Genomic DNA, 19,945 nt, shown 5'->3' on the forward strand with positions numbered 1-19,945 from the left:
TGATTAGCAGAGCGTCCAGAGCCAGCAGCATGTTTCTACAGGTGGTGCACATCTGCAGATTCCTCGGTGCACAAAAATTTATTCTGCCCATGCATGGAAAAAATGGAGGAAACATTGGTTGGTTTTTAAATTGTATATCAAATTGTAATAAAATAAATTGTGCCCACAGAATGTAAACACTTCTGAGTATTTTAAGAGAGTGTATATGATAACAGAACTAAAATAGTTAGGCTTCATAAATTGGAAGAAACAAAGCAAGCAGTTAAATTGGATTTATACACAGCATCTTCACAATACAGATGGTACTAGCTTTATATGTCTGGATATTGGGAAAACATGGGGGTATAAAAGTTTCCTCCTCTTTTCTTCTGAAGTCACAAGTTTTAACATTCTGTGGTTTCATTAGTACTTCAAATAGAGCAGCGTGAGGGGACCCAGTTACAACACAGTTTTGCTTTCTAGTGTGAATTGAACCTGCAAAGAGGTGTAAATGGGTATTACCTTTTCTTTTTGTTTCTATTGAGTGTGTTTTTTTTAAAAAAAAAAAGGCTGAAAGTTGGTTTTTTGTTTTTTTTTTTTTAATTTATTTATTAAGCTCCAGTCTGGGGAAGAAGTGTGTGTTTGTGAGGAAATGAACTTTCCTCTCCCTGTTTTTTTTTTAACATTATAAAACCCATGGTTGTCTAACCTCTTCTTCCTGGAAAACTCTCTGGACGCCTTGAGAAATAATGGGATTATGAGCTCAGATTTACCAAGGAAGAAGTAGGATTAGATAGAAGTTTTTTATTCAGATTACTTAAAACCCTTTAGTGGTGGATTTTGGCCCCTTGTAAAACCTGCTTAATCATGCACCTGAAGAATAGATCTTTGATTAAATCTTCTAAACTCTTGTCTCTTCACCTAACGACTCGGAATTTGCTTCTTTTGGAACTCCATCAAGAATGCCAGCAAAAATAGGGAAGACAGTTTTGAGACTCCTGCTATTTTGAAGTTGAAAACCAGATTAAAAATGAAACTAAGGCTGGTTTTGTCTATACTGAATCTCAAGCCTTCATAAAACAGAATACAGGTCTCCACCTTTTCTCTATCCTGAGCTGCTCTTTGCATGTCCTCCATCATTAAATCCCATAAATGTTCCTTCTCTAAATACCATTCAATAGAGGGAGTCTCTCAAAGATCCTTTTTGCATGTTCTCCAAACAGCCAATGGCATGACTGCCATGGCAAATGGTCTGGATTGATTAGTGACATGAATTAATATTTCCATCTTGTTTTCTAGCTAATGTTTGGACCTTGTTAGTTGTCTATAGGAAAACAACAGTATTTAACTGTTGTAAACTAGTCATGGGACAACTGTGAGGGAACTGATTTCTTCCAAAATTGTTGTGCATGCTGTGCTAATAGATAAGGGATTAAGTCAGCATTTTTAAATAACTTTTCAAAAAGTGTTATGAAATTGCTACTATTCACTTGGATCTGTAATTTGGAATATGTCAGTGTGTTTAATTTTCCTACATTTAATGCTTTCTAAGAAGCTCAGGAAAAAAACTTCTGTTTATTTAGGTGTTATAACTGAGTGGATAGGGCTATGTACTGGGAGTCAAGATAACCTGTATTTTTATTCCCATTGCTGGAATAGATTTGTGTATGACTTTCGACAAGTTGATTAACTTCTCTGAGCCTCATGTTTTCCTGGAAAAAAGAGCATGATGGTTATTCTTTATTTTCAATGGTGTAGAAAGATGTTCGGTTTTTTTTCCTCTGAAATATTGTATATGGTACTTACAGCCTTACCTCTTCTCCTCACTTCTTATTTTATTGGGTGGGAGGTGTGGGTCCGGGGGTGAGAGGCAAAAGCCCAACAACAATGGAAAACAAAAGGCAAAAGACCAAGGGTTGTTTCAGTGTTAAGTTTGTAAAATCAAACACAGAAGTCAGGAAAGGTTAAAAGTAAGGTTTTCTGCCACAGCATGAACGTAGAGTGTGAGTACATATTATGCAAGTGACTATTCAGTATCATCTGTTCCTGCCTTTTTGTTAACAAGAACTTTCATTTATTGTAGATAGTTGTTAATGGGTTAATTATGAAATATATAGAATCTACAGTGTGGCTGAGCCAATGTAAGAAAAAGTTTAATTCTTTTAGGGGGTTTCTGACTCTTGAATACCTGAACTTGTCAACTTATATTTCCTTGTCTAATGTTTTTGCCTTTATATAGGGGTTTGGTTTAGTTTGTTTTGAATGAAGTGCAGAAGTGTCTTTTATATGGAAGAAACCTTCCTATCATTACTACTTTCACACTGAGAAGAAAGCATAACCTAGCACAGGGATTGGCAAACAAAACAGCGAGAAGAGCTATTTTTTCAAATTGAGTTATAAAATCAATACTGCAAGAGCTGCAATACATGTGAATATGAGACAGTCCTAGTAAGTAACGTCAGACCTTACTTTCTGTCACTCCTATTTTAAGACCAGTGCACACACAATGATTTGTACTAGTTAGAAAATTTGTTACTTTCACCCCTGGGTTGGAGAGCAAATGAGGACAAGGAGAATGCTGTGCCTGGGGATAGTCTCTTAAGCAGGAGGGAGCAATGTTCACATCAAGCCTCCATGCCTCCCGTCCCCCCCATTCCCAGGCTCTATCCCCCTTTAGCCTGCAAACCTGTGCCTCATTTCCAGGCTTTACCCCACATCCTGCAAACCCTCCCCCCATCCCAGGATTTATGCCTCTCGGCCTCAAACCAGCCCCCCCATTCCCAGGATTAACCCCTTTCAGCCCGGAACATGCCCCCTCACAATTCCCAGTATTAACCCTCATCAGCTGACAAACTCCTCCAGCTGCGTGCACTGCTGCTCTTCCTCTGTGGCTGCCGCTGCCTCAGTGAGGCTGCGCTGCTCCAGCAAGGACAGCCTTGGCTGTCTTCCCCACCTGCAGTACGGGCAGCTTCCTGCCCTGCCGCTGCTGAAATAATTGAACTAAATGTAAGTAGCGTCATGGCCAGATTGCTCTTTCTGCTCTCCCGGCAGTTAAACCAATTAAATTGAGTTGCGTTATTTCAGCGGTGGCAGGTCAGGGAGCCACAAGAGGAGTCAGCGGCAGCAGTATTTGGAGCCGCAACTGACATCCTTAAAGAGCTGCATGCGGCTCTGGAGCCACAGGTTGCTGACCTCTGAGCTAGTATTTACTGTAATTTAAGATACTCTTCTGGGGCTCAGGAGACTCAGGTTCAATTTCCTTGTGGCTCACAGAATTGTGTGTGTGTGTGTGTGTGTGTGTGTGTGTGTGTGTGAGAGAGAGAGAGAGAGAGAGAGAGAGAGAGAGAGAGGCCCTAGGTCTTATCTTAAAAATTACTTAGAACAACCAAACCAATGCTTTGCACCCTGAGGTGTAGTGTTAGACTTACCTTTACTCTGGTTCTTAACACAGTTTTCTTTAGATGAAGCTTCTAGAGATGAAACATTCTTTCTGGAACAGCTAGGCTACGTCTACACTAGGACACTACATCGAAGTAGCCTATTTTGAAGTAGCAACATCAAAATAAGCTACTTTGATGCGTATCGTCCACACATCCTCCAGGGCTGATGCCATCAACGCTCAACATCCAAGTAGCGATGGGGATGAGCTCCCCCGGAACGAAATGCGGAGCATCCACACACACAAGAGCTCCCCATCGAAATAAGGGACCAGGAAAGCCTGCAGACGGGGTTACAGGCTGGACTAGCCCTTCCAGGGCAATAGCAAGCCACTCCTTTAAAGGACCCCTCCCAGACACACCCGGCCTGCACAGCTCGAGGTCTGCAGAGCGTTAGCCACGCTCTCGCAGTCCGATTCACAGCAGCTGTGGACCCCCAGCAGCAGCAGCAGCAGTAGCACTTGGAAGCCTTCTAGGTAGTCACCCAGGGAGCAAGCACCCTGCTAGGTGCTGCACGGGAGGCTGCCCAGCAGCTCCTGGTGGGGGGCCCCCCCAGGGGGCAGATGGGGACACCCCTGACCACCAGGCTCCTCTGTTCCTCCCCCGCCGGGTGCTCCGCTGACTCTGGAGCTACCCCACCGGCTCCGAGTGGTGGGAGCAGCTGGTCATGCGGGAGTGGGATGATGACCAGTGGCTGTGTCACTTCTGCATGTGCTGGCAGACCTTCATGGAGCTCTGCCAGTGGCTCACCCCTGCACTGAGGCACCAGGACACACGGATGCAGCGTGCCCTTCCTGTGGAGAAGAGGGTCACAATACCTGTCTGGAAGCTGGCCACTCCAGACAGCTGCAGCTCCGTGTGACACCAGTTCTGAGTGGGAAAGGCCACGCTTGGGGCCGTCGTCATGGAGGTAAGGAGGCCTGGACACGCACCCTCTGGGGGGTCAGGGGGGCCGGGGAGGGGGCCAGGTGTGGGGCTGGGGAGGGAGGGGTGCTGGAGAGGGAGGGGGCTGAGTGTGGAGCCAGGGAGGGAGGGGAGAGGGGGCTGGGTGTGGGGCCGGGGAGGGAGGGACTGGGCGGGGGTGGGGTAGCTGGGAAGGTGCCCGGGAGGGGGCCTGAGGGGAGGGGCCTGGGACACCCTGCACACCCTCCTGGGCACCTGTGTTCCCTCCCCACAGGTGGTCCGTGCGCTCAATGCCATGCTGCTCCAGAGGGTCGTCCGAGTCAGGGACCTGGATGCAGCCATCACCGGAGTTGCTGCCATGGGGTTCTTGAACTGCTTCGGGACCCTGGACGGGACCCACATCCCCATTCGTGCCCCGGACCACAGCGGGGGAAGATACATCAACCGCAGGGGCTACCACTCCATTGTCCTGCAGGCCATGGTGGACAGCCGGAGCTGCTTCCAGGATGTCTACATGGACTGGCCCAGTGGTACACACGACACCCATGTCTTCCGGAACTTGGGCCTCTGCCACCGGCTGGAGGCGGGGACCTACATCCCCCAGAGGGAGAGCCCTCTGGGGGACACCACTGTGTCCCTCTGCCTCGTGGCGGACGCAGCCTACCCCCTCCAGCCCTGGCTCATGCGCCCATACACCAGCCACCTCACCACCAGCCAGGAGCCGTTCAACACCCAGCTGAACCACGCCCACCAGGTGGTGGAGAGGACCTTCGGCTGCCTGAAGGGCCGCTGGCGGTGCCTCCTTGACCACCTGAACATTGGCCTCGAGAACGTCCCCCAAGTTGTGGGCGCATGCTGCACGCTCCACAACATTGTGGAGAGCAAGGGGAAGGCCTTTGTCCAGAGGTGGGCAGTTGACGCCGGCATGGGATTCTCCTAGCCAGCTACCACACCCAGTTGACAGGCCCACCGCGAGGGGGTATGGGTCTGCAAGGCTCTGTGGGCCCGTTTTGATGAGGGAGACCCCTGAGCACCTCCCCGTCCTTCCCTGGAGGGCTCCCCGCACACCACCCCCACTGCCCGCACACCATCCCCACAACAAGCACATGTCTCAGGTTCTTTGGAAAGTAAACCGTGGATATTGAAAACCAGTAAACTGAGTTATGTTCACAACAAAAACTGGAACCAATGTGCAAAGGAGGACAACTATATATAAGGGGGACAACTATGTACAAATGGGGGACCAGTGCATGGCTCGGCCGTCGGCCCATCAATCTGGGGTGGGTGTAGATGGGCGCAACCCCTGGCGGGTATGGGTCACGGGTCCCCCCTTGTCCGCAGTCCCCAGCACAGCTGGCTGGGGGCTGGGAGGACTGGCAGGTACAGCTGGGATGCCTCCACCGGCCGGTCTTCAGCCCCAGTGGGCTGTGGTCCTGGGGGGCTGGCAGGTGGCATGGCAGGTGGTGCAGCAGGTGGGGCGGCAGGAGGTGAGGCAAGCTGCACGGCAGGCAGGGTGGCAGGCTGTGACAAAGCCAGCATGGTGGGGGGGCTGCAGGGGGCGAGGCAGGTGAGGCGGCAGGGGGGGCATCGGGTGGAGTGGCAGGGAGGGTGGCGGGGGGCGTCGGGGGGGCAGCAGGGGGCAGGAGCCGGGTGATAGCCTCCCAGATCGACCTGGCTATATCCTGGAATACACCCATGAACTCCTGCCACACCGCCCAGCACCAGGTGGACTCCTCCCGGTCAAAGCAGAGCCTCTTCTCGGCCACCTCTGAAGGAGAGCCGCCAGGAGCTGGGAGTTCATGGGGGCCGTCCCCTGGGTCCGGTGGTGGTGTGCCAGTCCCGCTGGCCTTGGAGGTGCCTGACCATCCCCGGGGCGCTGGTGGTGCCTGACCTCCGGCGGGCTCTTGGGGACGACGGAGGGTGCCTGGTTGCCTGGGGCCTCAGATGGTGCACTTGCAGAGAGGGAGGAAGGGAGGGGAAGGCTGTTAGTACTGTGCCCTGGCCCGTGGCCCATTCCCCCGTCCCCCCCCCTTGGGTGCTCGGTCTCTGTCCCCATCTGTGGGTGTGATGTCCGTGTTGGGTGTCCCCATTGCATGGTCCTGTGCCGCCGCCCCCCCCCCCCGGGGTTAGGGCACAGTGCTGTCCATGGGTGTGGGTGCTGCTGATGGCCATGCTGCCGTCCTGGGACCATGCTGTGGCTTGGCAGTTGCAGATCAGGGTCCACTGCGGGTGTGTGGGGCTCCCAGTCGTGTCTGGTGCCCCTGCACTGTGGTCTGGAGGTGTGTGCCCTGTGGGGTACGTACCTGATCATCCGCTGCCGCAGTTGGGGGAACCCTGGTGAGTGGACACTTGGCTGGTGCTCCGGGAGGGGAGGTCTATGAGGAGCCCACACTCCTCACTGCTGGACCCCTCCTGCGCCGTACCGAGGGGTGGCTCCTCGGGTGGGCCCCGGGGTGAGGGGCTGGCCTCTGGGCTGAACCATGGCTCTGAGGCCTCCTGGGGCTCGTCGGCCGTGGTGTCAATGGTGGCCAGGGAGGACGAGGTGTCCCGGGGCCCAGGATGGCCCTGAGCTCCCTGTACTAGGGGCAAGTGGTGGGGGTAGCCCCAGAGCGGCTGGCCAAGTCCCAGGCCCGGGTGTAAGCCTGCCGCAACTCCTTCACCTTGCTCTGGATGTGATCCCGCTTGCTGCCCGGGGTCACCCTGCCCCCCAGGTCCTCGGCCAGCTGAGCAAACGCTTCTGCATTCTGCCACTTGCTTCCCATTGCGTGGAGCACCTCCTCCTCGCCCCAGAGCCCCAGCAGCTCGGCCTCCAACCAGGAGGGGCCCCGCCTCTTTTTGGCCCCGAATTTGGCTGCCGGGGGTGCCTGGGTCCCCTTGGGGGGGAGCCCCAGGGGCGCTCTGGGGGCTGGCTGGCTGCTGTGGGTGGTGGTTCGGGGCCTCTGGAGGGTGTGCAGGGCTAGCATGTGCATGTGCTGCTGCCCGCACGTTCTCAGCTTCCTGCCAGAGGAAATCTGGGTCCGTGGTGCTTTAAGGGCTGCTGCGCGTATGGACTATAGAGCCCCGCAGGGTCTAGACAGAGCGTCTCAACCCCTCAGCTGATGGCCACCATGGAGGACCCCGCTATTTCGAAGTAGCGGGACGCGGATCGTCTACACACAGCCTACTTCGACGTTGAATATTGAAGTAGGGTGCTATTCCCATCTTTGGATAGGAATAGCAATTTTGACATCTCGCTGCCTAACGTCAATTTCAACATCGAAATAGCGCACAGGTTGTGTAGACATGATGCGTGCTATTTCGATGTTGTGCAGGCTACTTCAAAGTAGCTGGCTAGTGGAGACACACCCCTTGTGTGTCAAGAGTAGGTCTATTTGATGGAGGAAGAACCATTAGCAGATGGTTTGCTACTGGTTAAACCTGTAGCTTCAGCCCAGGCATATTGATATGAGGCTAAAATTGCTTGGATCCCAAACAGTGCTTTAGCTTTAGGAGGCTTTTCCTTGTACTCAGAACATTTGGAAATTCTTTGTGGGTAAATACAAGTGCAGTAAAGCAGCTTAAACCAATTCATTTGACAACTTCCCAAGAATGCTGTTTAAAAAAATCTGGTCACATGCTACGTATGTGAGGCTTTGTTGGGTTTTTAATTAACTGTAGCTGGGAAGCCGCTGGTTTGTCCTGTGACAGTCTATTAACTATTTAACTTTTCTTTTTCTTGTTGTACATTTCTGTTGGGAATTTATATAGGTATAACAATATCCAGAGGAAGCCTCATTTTTCAGCTTCAGACACTTCATTATCACAAAATCTGTTCTGAAGTTTAACTCTTGTTCTTCTAGTGGGGAACGCTACCAGGTTTAGTAGGTGCTTAATTGAGGGTGCTATCATATATGCACATCATCCATAGTTGTGAGGGTCAGTCCATATGCTCTAGTAAAATATTTATCGTTCTTCCTTTCTGGTCCTCTTTGTTCTCCAAGTTCACTTTCACCGCCACACCCTCTGCCCTGTACCTCTTCAGGGACTCTTCTCATGAGCATCTGCCCGGGCAGGAGGTTGTTGAACTGGTCCTCACAGAGTTTTGGGGCAGGGGGTTTTACTCCATCTACTTTCTCACTCAGAATAAAAATGGCTGCTTTATGGCTCCAGAATGCCAAAACCTTATCTCCTGAGGGTGTAAAGAACATTTTTTTCAATAGCTGACGGGAATCTCCCACAAATCTTACAAGTGGCAATAGTTCTCCCGCTGGGAAAATGCTCATCATTCCATGCCTCCTCATGCTGCGTCCCTCCCTGTTCTCCAGAACTACTCCACCTACGTGAGTTGGGCTTAAGTCTTAGTACAGTCCTGCATACACACTGCAGCACTGGAGGCATTCCACCAGACAGCAGTTGGATACTCATTCCTCATCCATCCCATTAACAAATGTTTTTTGACAGGCGTCCGGAACACCTTTCCATCCATTTGTTCCCTGCTTCCTGTTTTTGACATGAGAACGGGCCTACTGGGTCAAGACCAAAGGTCCATCCAGCCCAGTAGCCTGCCTGCTGACAGCGGCCAGCGCCATGTGCCCCAGAGGACGTGGACCGAACACAATGATCAAGCGATTTTTCTCCTGCCATCCATCTCCAGCCTCTGACAAACAGAGGCCAGGGACACCATTCCTACCCTTGGCTAATAGCCTTCTATGGACCTAATATCCATGAATTTATCTAGCTCTTTCTTAAATTCTGTTTAGTCCTAGCCTTCACAGTCTCCTCTGGCAAGGAGTTCCACAGGTTAACTATGCGCTGAGTGAAGAAGAACTTTCTTTTATTAGTTTTAAACCTGCTACCTATTAATTTCATTTGGTGTCCTCTAGCTCTTGTATTATGGGCACAAGTAAATAACTTCTCCTTATTCACCCTCTCCACACCTGTCATAATTTTATATACCTCTATCATGTCCCCCTTCAGTCTCCTCTTTTCTAAACTGAAAAGTCACAGTCTTTTTAGCCTCTCCTCATATGGGACCTGTTCCAAGCCCCTAATCATTTTAGTTACCCTTTTCTGAACCTTTTCCAGTGCCAGGATATCTTTTTTTTAAGTGAGGAGACCACATCTGTACACAGTATTCAAGATGTGGGCATATCATAGATTTATATAGAGGCAGCAAGATACTCCTTGTCTTATTTTCTATCCCTTTTTAAATAATACCTAACATGCTATTTGCCTCTTGACTGCCTCTGCACACTGCATGGATGTTTTCAAGGAACTATCCACGATAACTCCAAGATCTCTTTTCTGATTAGTTATAGCTAAATTAGCCCCTATCACATTGTAAGTATAGTTGGGGTTATTTCTTCCAATGTGCATTACCTTACACTTATCCACATTAAATTTAATTTGCCATTTGTTGCCCAGTCACTCAGTTTGCTGAGATCTTTTTGAAGTTCTTCACACTCTGCCTTTGTCTTGACTATCTTGAACAGTTTAGTGTCATCTGCAAACTTTGCCACCTCACTGCTCACTCTCTTCTCCAGATCATTTATGGATAAATTGAACAGGATTGGTCCTAGGAGTGACCCTTGGAGGACATTACTTGTTATCCCTCTCCATTCAGAAAATTTACCATTTATGCCTCCCCTTTGCTTCCTGCCTTTTAACCAGTTCTCAGTCCATGAAAGGACCTTCCCTCTTATCCCATGACAACTTAATTAACATAAGAGCCTTTGATGAAGTACCTTGTCAAAGGCTTTGTGGAAATCTAAGTATACTGTATTCACTGGATCTCCGTTGTCTGCATGTTTGTTAACCCCTTCAAAGAACTCTAACAGATTAGTGAGACATGATTTCCCTCTGCAGAAACCATGTTGACTTCTGCCCATCAAATTATGTTCTTCTATGTGCCTGACAATTTTATTCTTTACTATAGTTTCAACTAATTTGACCGGAACTGACATTAGACTTACTGGTCTGCAATTGCCAGGGTCACCTCTAGAGCCCTTTTTAAATATTGGTGTCATATGAGCTGTCTTCCAGTCATTAGGTACGGAAGCTGATCCAAAGGACAGGTTACAAACTAGTGTTAATAGTTCTGCAATTTCCCATTTGAGATCTTTCAGAACCCTTGGATGAATGCCATCCAGTCCTGGTGATTTGTTGACATTACATTTATTTATTTGTTCCAAAACCTCCTCTAATGACACTTCAATCCGGGACAGTTCCTCAGTTTCATTTTCCACAAAAAATGGTGCAGGTTTGGGAATCTTCCCAAAATCCTCAGCCGTGAAGACTGAAGCAAAGAAATCATTTAGGTTCTCTGCATTGACTTTATCGTCCTTGATTGCTCCTGTTGTATTTGTATCATCTAGGGGCCCCCCTGGTTTTTTAGCAGGCTTCCTGCTTCTCATGTATTTAAAAACATTTTATTAATACTTTTTGAGCTTTTGGCTAGCTGTTCCTCAAAATCTTTTTTGGCTTTCCTTATTACGGTTTTACACTTAATTTGGTAGTGTTTATGTTCCTTTCTATTTACCTCACTAGGATTTGCTTTCCACCATTTGAAAGATGCCTTTTTATCCCTCGCTGCTTGTTTTACATGGGTGTTAACCCAAGGTGGCTCATTTTTCAGTCTCTTAGTATGTTTTTTAATTTGGGGTATACATTTAAGTTGGGCATCTATTATAGTGTCTTTGAGAAGCTTCCATGCAGCTTGCACAGTTTTTGTTCTAGTCACTCTGGCTTTTAATTTCTGTTTAACTAACTTCCTCATGTGTGCATAATTCCCCTTTTTGAAATTAAATGCTGGAGTGTTGGACTGCTGAGATGTTGTTCCCACCACAGTAATATTAAATGTTATTACATTACATTCTTAGTAGAGCTTGGAATTACTATCTGTAGTGATTCTAGGGAACATTTTGATTCATTTAAAATTCTAATTTCATTTGATTCTATGATATCTTTCACATACAGTGCCAGTCTGCCACCCGCACAGCCCATCCTATCCTTCCGATATATTTTATATCCTGGTACGATTGTGTCCCATACATTGTCTTCATTCCACCAGGTTTCCGTGATGCCTATTATGTCAATTTCCTCCTTTAATACAAGGCACTCTAGTTCACCCGTCTTACTAGTCCAAGTTCTAGCATTTGTGCAGAAGCATTTTAAAGATTTGCCTCTGCTTATTTGTCTTCCCATCCCAGATGTGTTAGACTCTTTTATACATGATTGTTTGTCTGATCTAGCCCATTATTTGATATCTCCCCTCCTCTCTTTTTTTTTTACTAAAGCCTAGAGTATCTCTATCGATGGATTCTCCTCTAAGAGGAGTTTCTGTCTGATCCACATGCTCCTCCGCACCAATTGGCTTTCCCCCATGTCTTAGTTTAAAAACTGCTCTACGACCTTCTTAATGTTTAGTGCCAGCAGTCTGGATCCCCTTTGATTTAGGTGGAGCCCATCCTTCCTATATAGGCTCCCCCTCTCCCAAAAGTGTCCCCAGTTCCTAATAAATCTAAATCCCCGCTCCCTACACCATCTTCTCATCCATGCATTGAGACTCTGAAGTTCTGCTTGCCTGCCTGGCCCTGCGTGTGGAACAGGAAGCATTTCTGAGAATGCCACCTTAGAGGGCCTGGATTTCAGTCTCTTTCCTAGCAACCTAAATTTGGCCTCCAGGACATCTCTCCTACCCTTTCCCATGTTGTTGGTACCAACATGTACCATGACCACCGGCTCCTCCCCACCACTACACATTAGTCTATCTAGATGCCTCGAGAGATCCACAACCTTTGCACGAGGCAACCAAGTCACCATACAGTTCTCCTGGTCATCACAAACCCAGCTATCTATGTTTCTAACAATTGAATCACCCACTACTAACACATGCCTTTTCCTAACAACTGGCGTTCCCTCCCCCGGAGAGGTATCCTTGGTGCGAGAGGATACCGTAACATCCTTAGGAAGGAGGGTCCCAACTATGGGATGGTTTCCCTGAGCTTCCAATGGCTGCTCTCTTCCCCTGAGCCTTTCATCCTCCTTAAGAGCACTGGGGCTCTCAGACTGGAGGTGGGATAGTACTACAGTGTCCTGGAAAGCCTCATCCACATACCTCTCCACCTCCCTGAGTTCCTGTAGTTCAGCCACCCTGGCCTCCAAAGCTCGAACTTGGTCTCTGAGGGTCAGGAGCTCCTTGCAACGAGCGCACACATACGCTACCCGTCCACAGGGCAGGTAGTCGTACATGTTACACTCTACACAATAAACAGGATAGCCCCCACTCTGCTGCTGGGCTTCTGCCTGAATTTTCTCTGTTGAATAATCTGAATATAAATGGTTTTTTATTTAAAAGCTTGGGATATATGTTATATGTCAGAAGGCAATGACACCTTCTAACCTCCCCCCTCTAAACTCACCTCTCAAAACTCCCTCTTGTTTGCAATCGCCCTGGTCGCTATCTAGCTGGGTTAATAAAGTTCTGGCCTTCCTGATAGTCCTGCCCTCTGGCTACAGCTTGACCAATGAAAAGAGAGTTTTAGATTTCAATCCCAATTATGACTCTCAGCTTCTAACTGCCACTTTGAGCACATGGCCTTTCAAACAAGCAGTTCAGCACTCAAATACCTCCAAACAGACAAACACAAGGCCAGAGCCCGCAAGCACAAAACACCCACACACTCCAGACAGCCGCTTCCCTCGCGGTTCCGGAAATCGCCCCTCCTTCACCATGAGAGCCCATCTCAAAACTCCCTCCTATTTGCAGTCGCCCTGTTGACCGTAACCATATACTTCATTGCCTTATGAAACAGCCTTTTGAACCCTTGGCAACATGCTCTTGGCTGCATATGTCTATGAAGGTCTCATTTCGAGTGACTGTGATGTCAGACAGGAGGGTTGGGGAGCTTGCCACCCTTATAGCGGAGCCCCCCTACACTATTTTTACCAAGGGTGGAGTTTCCCTTCAGCCTCATCTCAGGTTTCTCCCAAGGGCCTCTTCCTCATTCCCCATCAGTGAACCAATCCACTTACCAATGTTTTTCCCAAAGCTACTTTCTGACCCTGCGTATGCAGTGTGGCACTCCTTGGATGTCCATCGGGCCATGGCTTTCTACAGTGGCTGTATGAAGCCTTGGCACAACTCTCTGAGACTTTTTCTGTCCTTCATGGAGTGATCTAAGGGACTGCCTGTATCCTCTCAATGGCTCTCCAGTTGGATTTTTTCTTGTATCCACATCTGTTACATGATTCACTGCGAGGAACGCCTGGGAGTGGTCACCACCCACTCAACTCGAGCTATGTCCTCTACCATGGCTTTCCTCAAAAACATGCCCCTTACAGACATTTGCAAGGAGGCCACAAGGTCTTACAGTAATATGTTTGCGAGACATTATGCTCTTTTGTCTACCATTGCTTCCTCTATCCAAGTAGAACAAGCGGCGTGGTCTACTGTGGTTGTTTCTGAGCTCCAAACCCACCTCCATTCTGTGACTACTGCTTTATAGTCACCCAGAATGGCGCACCCATGGGAACACTAGTCAAAGAAGGAGAGGAAGTTAGTCACCTTGTGCGGTAACAATGGTTCTTTGAGATGTGTGTCCATGTGGGTGCTCCACTTCCCTCCCTCCTTCCCCTGCTTTGGAGAGTCCTGCTCTAAGTGTCAGGTAGAGAAGGAATGGAGGAGCCCATGCCATGCGCACACCTAATAGCATGAGGAGGTGCTACGGCACATGTGCAGCACAGGAAACCATAGTCACAGAAGAATTTCTGAGCGCCAGTGCAAGGACGCACCGACACACCCAGAGTGGAGCACCTACCGGGGATACACATCTCAAAGAACCATAAATACTGCACAAGGTGAGTGATTTCTTCTTTTGTTTTTGAACCTGCTGCCTGTTAATTTTATTGGATAACTGCAGGTTCTTGTGTTACATGAAGGAGTAGATAACACTTCCTTATTCACTTTCTCCAAGTCATTCATGATTTTATGGCTTTCTATTATACATGCCTTTGTTATGTTTTTTCTAAGCTGCTCCATACTCCTAATCACTTTTGTTGTCCTTCTCTGTACATTTTCCATTTATAATGCATCTTTTTTTAAATGGGTCAACCAGAAATCCATGTAGCATTCAATCTGTGGGCATAATGGATCTATATTATGGCATTATGATATTTTCAGTCTTTTTAGCTATTCCTTTCTTAGTGGTTCCTAACATTGTTAGGTTTTTTTCTTACTTCAGCTGTACATTTGACTGATCCATAATGACTCTTTATTTGAGCAGTAACAGCAAATTTAGAAACCACCATTTTGTATGTACAGTTGGGTTTAGGTTTTCTAATATACATAACTTTGCTGTTATGTTTTTTCTAAGCTGCTCCATACTCCTAATCACTTTTGTTGTCCTTCTCTGTACATTTTCCATTTATAATGCATCTTTTTTTAAATGGGTCAACCAGAAATCCATGTAGCATTCAATCTGTGGGCATAATGGATCTATATTATGGCATTATGATATTTTCAGTCTTTTTAGCTATTCCTTTCTTAGTGGTTCCTAACATTGTTAGGTTTTTTTCTTACTTCAGCTGTACATTTGACTGATCCATAATGACTCTTTATTTGAGCAGTAACAGCAAATTTAGAAACCACCATTTTGTATGTACAGTTAGGTTTAGGTTTTCTAATATACATAACTTTGCATTTATTAGCATTGCATTTCATCTGTCATTTTGTTGCCCACTCACCCAGTTACATGAGATTTATTAGTAACTCTTCACAGTCTGCTTTGGTCTTACTTACCTTGTACAGTTTTGTGTCATCTGCAGATTTAGCTTTTTTTTTCCAGATTATTTATAATTGAATTGAATTGAATAGTACTATCTCCATTTTGAAAACTGACCTTTTATTCTTGCCCTTTGTTTCTTATGGTGTAATCAGTTATTGATGTAAGAGAGGACCTTCCCTCTTATCCCATGACAGCTTACTTTGCTTAAGAGCCTTTGATAAGAGATCTGGTCAAAGGCTTTCTGAAAGACCAGTTACACTATATCCACTGGATCATCCTTGTTCGCATGTTTGTTTGACCCATCAGAGAATTCTAATAGATTAGTGAAGTATGATTTCCATTTACACAAGCTGTGTGTGTTGACTTTTCCCCCCAAAATTATATTCATGTGTGTGTCTGATAATTCTATTACATACTGTCCTCTTTCCACCATCTTTTCAATAAGAACACATCACCAGGAGAGTGGTAATGTCAGTTTCAGTTTATTCTTATATTACACATATTACATTGATCCCCGTTGGTTTGATTTCAGGCTGGGGTACAGTCCAGAATCAGTATTATTAGTGGGGTTGGATGTCCCTCTGGTAATGGTCAAGGGTAATCTTTGCATATTAATATTGTTAGATCTCTCAACAGTCTCTGATACTTTAAACCAGAAAGTATTGTTAATCAGCTTCCAGGATGGAGGGAGGGATTCTTATATTTGGTTTTAGTTTGCGGGTTTTGTTTGGCAGGTTTATGTTTAGCCTTACTTTTTAAAATACAGCTGTTAAGACGACAACTGTGGAGTGGTTCTCAAATACTACTGCCTGACACAGGAAAACTTTTTCATTTTTTGTCCGGTGACTATCAGCAACAATGCTAACTAGAAATCATTTAAACTAAATATTAAGTATGTTAAGTTTGTACAAATTACTCTTCTTTTTTCTAATCAGATTTGGCCTGTATCTTGGCTAGAGGAATCTTGGAAGTAAAATTTCAAATTTAGCAGCCCCAAGCTGATACTTTTAGGGTCTCAGATAGGGTCTCTAAGTTACTGATAGGTAATAATAGCAAACCGCCATAAGCTTATTTTGGATAATACACCAAACAGTTCAGATGCTGTCCAAATTTTTGAGGTCTCTCCTCTTACACTAACCTTAAAACTGTTGTGGTATCTTGGGTGCATCCCTATGCCTAATGTAGAGCACCTTTGTTTATGTCTTAATGGAAAGTAAACAGTTCTCCACCTGCTCCCCAAATCCATTTTCACCTGATCAGGAAAAGGAGAAAATCATGGAGCTCATGTTAGCGCACCTGCCATTTAAATTTTACTGTCCAGTTAAAGCAAACTGTCTTTTTTTCCCCAATCATGAATGCTACAGTGGGCTCAACTATATTGTCAACATTTGGAGCTTCTTTCCAACATCCAACACTTCATCTGAGGGCTTGGTGAAAACCTGTATTTCTTTGTTGAACCTGTAGATGAAGAAATAATTACATAGAAAACATGTGAGCAGAAAAATGTCCGTCCCTGTAATGTATCTACTTGGTGCTTTAGTAGAGCTAGTTTCACAAAGTTGAAAACACTTACGAACCAAGTAATCTGAGTGGAAGAATTGAGGCTTGGTCCACACTAGACGATTAGGTGGATTTTAGGTGACTTACATTAAATTTCTAAGGAATCAGTGCACACTACAGAGTCCATTCCACTGACTTAAGGGCTCATAAGGTAGTCTTTTGTACTCCTGCTTTTCACAAGGAGTAATACCAAATTTGACCTTGTATGGTTGACCTTAGGTCATGTAGATGGTATCCCACAGTGCCCCAGTGTGACCACTCTGGCCACCAGTTTAAGCTCCGCTATTCTTCACGTGATGTAGTTCATTGTATAATATTCTTTCTGTTCTGTTATCATCTCAAGAGGATATTAAACAGAAGCTCCTGAAGTCAGACATTTTTAAATCAGCAGGGACACATAGCTTGTATCCATATGTTTTGAAAATCCTGACTGAGGACCTCGCTGGACTGTTACAGTTGATTTAAAAAAATAATGCTTTGAGGACTGCTGAAGCTTCAAAAGACTGAAAGAAAACTAATTTGCCATTTTTTGAGAAAGGATATATAAAGTGATTGGGTAATTATAGGCCTATCAGCTGAATATTGATTCCAGGCAAGACGATGGAGCAGCCTATCTGGGACTTGCGTAGTAGTGAACTACAGCAGGATAATGTAACTAATTCAGATCACCATGGGTTTATGGAAAGGAAAGCCTGTCAAATTAACTCAGTATCCTTTTTTGGGTCAGATTACAAGTTTGGTTGATAGAGATTATAGCATTGACATAATACATGTAGTTTTCCGTAAAATGTGTGATTTGGGACCACACAACAATTTGTTTGAAAATCTGAAATTATATAAGATTGATATGGCACAAATTAAATGGTTTAAAAACTGGCTGATAGGTTTCAAAACCTGATTACCAACAGGAATCGTCATCAAGCAGCTCTGTTTCCAATGGGATCCTTTATCTATACTGTACAGCTACCCCTTGTTAATTTTTGTCTGCATCTAATCGAACTAACCTTTTATTTCTAGTTCCTCAGTTGGAAGTGCACTCCCACGAAGACGCTGCTGTGCATACATCACCATTGGAATGATATGCATCTTCATTGGAGTTGGATTAACTGTGAGTAATGCACTTTAACAGTAATTTGGAGTGGGGATCCTCCCACTTGCAGCATTTAAGTCCGGATGGGGAATGTTTTTGGGTTGGGGGACACTGAACCACAGAAAAATCCATCAGGAGCAAGTGAGAAGCCAGGGGAGGGGAGGGAGGAGGCAAACCTAGTACATTTTGTAGATCTCTGTAGGCACTGGGGTGGGGCCAAACCTGAGGGGGCTGCCAGGAAGTGGGCTTCAGGTGTGGTGTCTCGGTGAGAAGGAGGGTTCTGGAGTGGGGTATAGGAGCGGGCTGTGGGTGGGCCTGGCCAGGAGTGGTGCAGGGGCAGGGTGGGGGTGAGAGGAAGGGTGCACGAGGGTTTACATTGTGGAGTCTAGGAGGGAGGGGGCAGGAGCTGGATGGGGATGGGGAGTTGGGTGGGAGGGAGTGTTGGGGTAGGAGAGTGCAGGAGTGGTCTAGGGATGCAGGGTGGGTGACTGGGAGGCATGTACCTGTGAAGCACTCTGGGACGCACATGGCTTTGCACCCACACCCTGTCCAGGCAGAGCCCTCTGCTGCTCTGATTGGCTGGAATTCCAGCCAGTCAGAGTGGTGGGATAAAGCTGCCAGGCAGTGCTGCTGCTCCCCCTCCCCTTTCCCTGGCTGGGGGAATGGCAGCACATGGCAGCGGCACCGCTCTGAGCCACTTTCCGGCCCCCCTGCCCCTTGTTCACTGGCAGAGCTTGTGGGTTGGATCTGTCTGTGGCTTGCCTGACTGCAGCTTGTGAGGCTCTGGGACCCCGCTGTGGGCCAGATGCTGGGGATGGAATCCCTGAGGCTCACAGTCCAGATCCAGGTCTGGACCACGGTCTGGGGGTTCCCACCCCCATTTAAGCAGAATTTTTGCAGTTTCTACCTTCAGTATTACCTGTCACCATCCTATCAATCACCTGCTTATGCTCTTATGTGCAGCTTTGAAAAGACCGATGGGCTTTTTGCAAGTTGTGATTCCTGCTGCCTGTGAAATTGTGTCTCGGTTCCATGAGAAACTGAGGTTTTGGGGAAAAAGTACTGATTAGGGATGAAAAAAAAAAGTTGAGGTTTTGGGTTTTTTTTTTTTGTTTTTTTTGCAGAACTGAAATATCATAAAGCTTAATTTCAGAAACTCTGAGGCATTCCCCCAACGGGAACATTTTAATGTTTCTAAAACAAGAAATGAATCCTGAACCCCTTTCAGGTGAGGAGCTGAGAACCCTGAGCTCCTCAGAAGCCTGCTAGATAGAAAGGAAATTAGCCTTCCTATGTCTAGTTTCCATCAGCAGTTTCATTGAATTGACGGTTCAAATAGAAAGTTTCATTTCACAAATCAGCATTTTCCAAAAGAACATTTGTGGCCAGCTCTAGTTGTCCTATTGATCTTGCTTCAAGAGGCAGACAAGAAGCCAAGTAGGCTAAGCCTTCCTGTCCCGGAGGGAAGAGCGTATGATCCCTAGAAATCTTTTGATAGAGTACTATGCACACTACCAGAGTTAGGTTTACTAAGTACTTTTGATGCCCCAGCGTACAATTCAGACTGACAAGCACTTGGCACCGCTACCCTGCAGGCTTGCCTTACTGGAGTAGTTCTGACCTGAGCCACTCACAAACATGCAACCCACACTTTGAGTGTGTGTACGTGCAGCCTGCCCTCCGTGTTTGGGTTACAGTCTGGTTCTCATCTGCCTTAACTACCCTGGAAGATGACCCTAACACACACTCAGTCGTAGATTTTTGTCCAAGAAACACATGTCCTATACTGCCCAGCTCCCTCCTCAACAATATAAATTGTATGAAGTCAGTTATTCCTTTTAGAGACTGATATGCACACAACTTGTCACTCCAGATAGTTACGCAGACATTTCAATTTGAACACCCTGAATTAGCTAAAACAATTAAGTGTAGTAACTGCAAAGAGAGAGGTTTTAAGTGAATACAAGTAATGAGGCATAAAAATTAGAAATGGTTACAAGAAAAAATAAGGGTAAGGTGTCTAGTAATACTTAACCTAACAAACTATATCAGATTCAAGCAAAGTCTCTCACTACATGCTTTCGGCAGTCTTAGGATGTGTCTACACAGCAAAGTTATTTCAAAATAATGGCTCCTATTTCAATATAACTTTGTGAGCGTCTATGCAATGCAACAGCTATTTCAAAATATAGTCTGTCCCCCAACCCCCTGGC

The 19,945-nt window shown here is 46.5% G+C and overlaps 1 protein-coding gene across 3 annotated transcripts in view; it reads left to right on the forward strand.

Annotated features, from left to right (window-relative positions):
* The window catches only part of PIP4P2 (phosphatidylinositol-4,5-bisphosphate 4-phosphatase 2), a 59,412-nt gene that overhangs the window by 34,651 nt on the left and 4,816 nt on the right, over positions 1–19,945 (forward strand). For all 3 annotated transcript variants that reach the window (XM_074986962.1, XM_074986963.1, XM_074986964.1), the window contains one exon: positions 17,660–17,750. In XM_074986962.1, the coding sequence (XP_074843063.1) occupies positions 17,660–17,750 (91 nt within the window). The remainder of the gene's footprint in view (positions 1–17,659; positions 17,751–19,945) is intronic.

The sequence above is a fragment of the Carettochelys insculpta genome, chromosome 2, assembly GCF_033958435.1.
Source record: "Carettochelys insculpta isolate YL-2023 chromosome 2, ASM3395843v1, whole genome shotgun sequence".
NCBI classification, from domain to species: Eukaryota; Metazoa; Chordata; order Testudines; family Carettochelyidae; genus Carettochelys; species Carettochelys insculpta.